We start from the raw sequence: 1149 nt of genomic DNA, 5'->3' as shown, positions 1-1149 counted from the left end.
CACACGCTCTCTGCTTGCTTGTATGTTGTTTTCTATTTACGCACACACATGGAGGACAGGAGTGGATTGTGACGAGAGCGCTCCTGTTGTGAGTGCTTTCAATGTTCTCGTATTGATTGGTGACTCCGGGGAACAAAACTAATTTAGCTGCCGGGCAAACAGGCATGCGTGTCTTCTGTGCCATTTTGTGATTGTGTGTGAGCGTGGAGAGTACACACGTGCATGTTTTTGTGAGAATGGATTGGTTTGTACATGAATGTAACAGCTGTTTGTGAACACAATGGGCAGTTTATTGGTGAGTGTGGACAACAGACTCAGCTTGAGTAGTCCTGTGGTTGACGGTTAGCTGCCTTGGGGTGTTCAGTCATGCTTCCAGGAGTAAAACAAATGAAGTAATAAACAGGATGAAACAATGCCTCAAGCAAAACATGTACAAGACAAGCTAGGTGCGGGGCTAAAATAGAAATGAATGGTACATGTTGAGGGCATTAGGCTTGATGGGTCAGGCTTACCAAGGATAATCATGTAAGGCAGAGTGTTTGAGTGTGTGTGTGTGTGTTTATGTGTGTGTCTCTGTGTGAGTGTGTGTGTGTGTGCTCTTATTTTCTTACCGATTACATTGAGTTGTGCCCTTGCCTCCACAGGTTTGCCATTGATGTTGCCGAGCAACGCTTCACAAACATATATCCCAGTGTCAGCAGGGGCGGGGGCAAGAATAACAAGCCGACGCCCACTGGCCAGACGACGCCCATCGCGTTTCCAAGACACCACGAGGCTGTCAATCGGTCTGAGAGCAGAGGAGCGGAGAGGAGAAATAAGGGAAGCAGTAGCGGTGTTATTTGGAGAAAAAGGAAAAAGAGTGGCAGAAGGCAATTACAACATATTAAATCCATCAGTTTATGTGTCAATGAAGCAGGAAATGAATGATGACAGTCTGTATATCAGAGCAGTCAGATCTACTCAGCATGAAGCAGCTTCAGTCAGTTACTCTGGATGTTGGAGAAAAGAAATGGGTTTTCATGTAGAGTGAACATTTGTTCTGGATAAACAACATCAAAACACCATTCTTTTGATGCGTGTGTGTGTGTGTGCGTGTGTGTGTGTGTGTGTGTGTGTGCGTGTGTGTGTGTGTGTGTGTGTGTGCGTGTG

The 1149-nt window shown here is 45.8% G+C and overlaps 1 protein-coding gene across 1 annotated transcript in view; it reads right to left on the bottom strand.

Moving 5' to 3' along the window:
• Positions 1–1149, bottom strand: part of LOC104963073 (protein sidekick-1-like) — a 72717-nt gene that overhangs the window by 8574 nt on the left and 62994 nt on the right. Inside the window, exon 7 of the mRNA XM_010791622.1 lies at positions 612–787. Coding sequence (XP_010789924.1) covers positions 612–787 — 176 coding nt within the window. The remainder of the gene's footprint in view (positions 1–611; positions 788–1149) is intronic.

Source organism: Notothenia coriiceps, unplaced genomic scaffold (assembly GCF_000735185.1).
Source record: "Notothenia coriiceps isolate Sejong01 unplaced genomic scaffold, NC01 NC01_scaffold00035581, whole genome shotgun sequence".
Classification (NCBI taxonomy): domain Eukaryota; kingdom Metazoa; phylum Chordata; class Actinopteri; order Perciformes; family Nototheniidae; genus Notothenia; species Notothenia coriiceps.
This window is presented reverse-complemented; position numbering and strand designations above follow the sequence as displayed.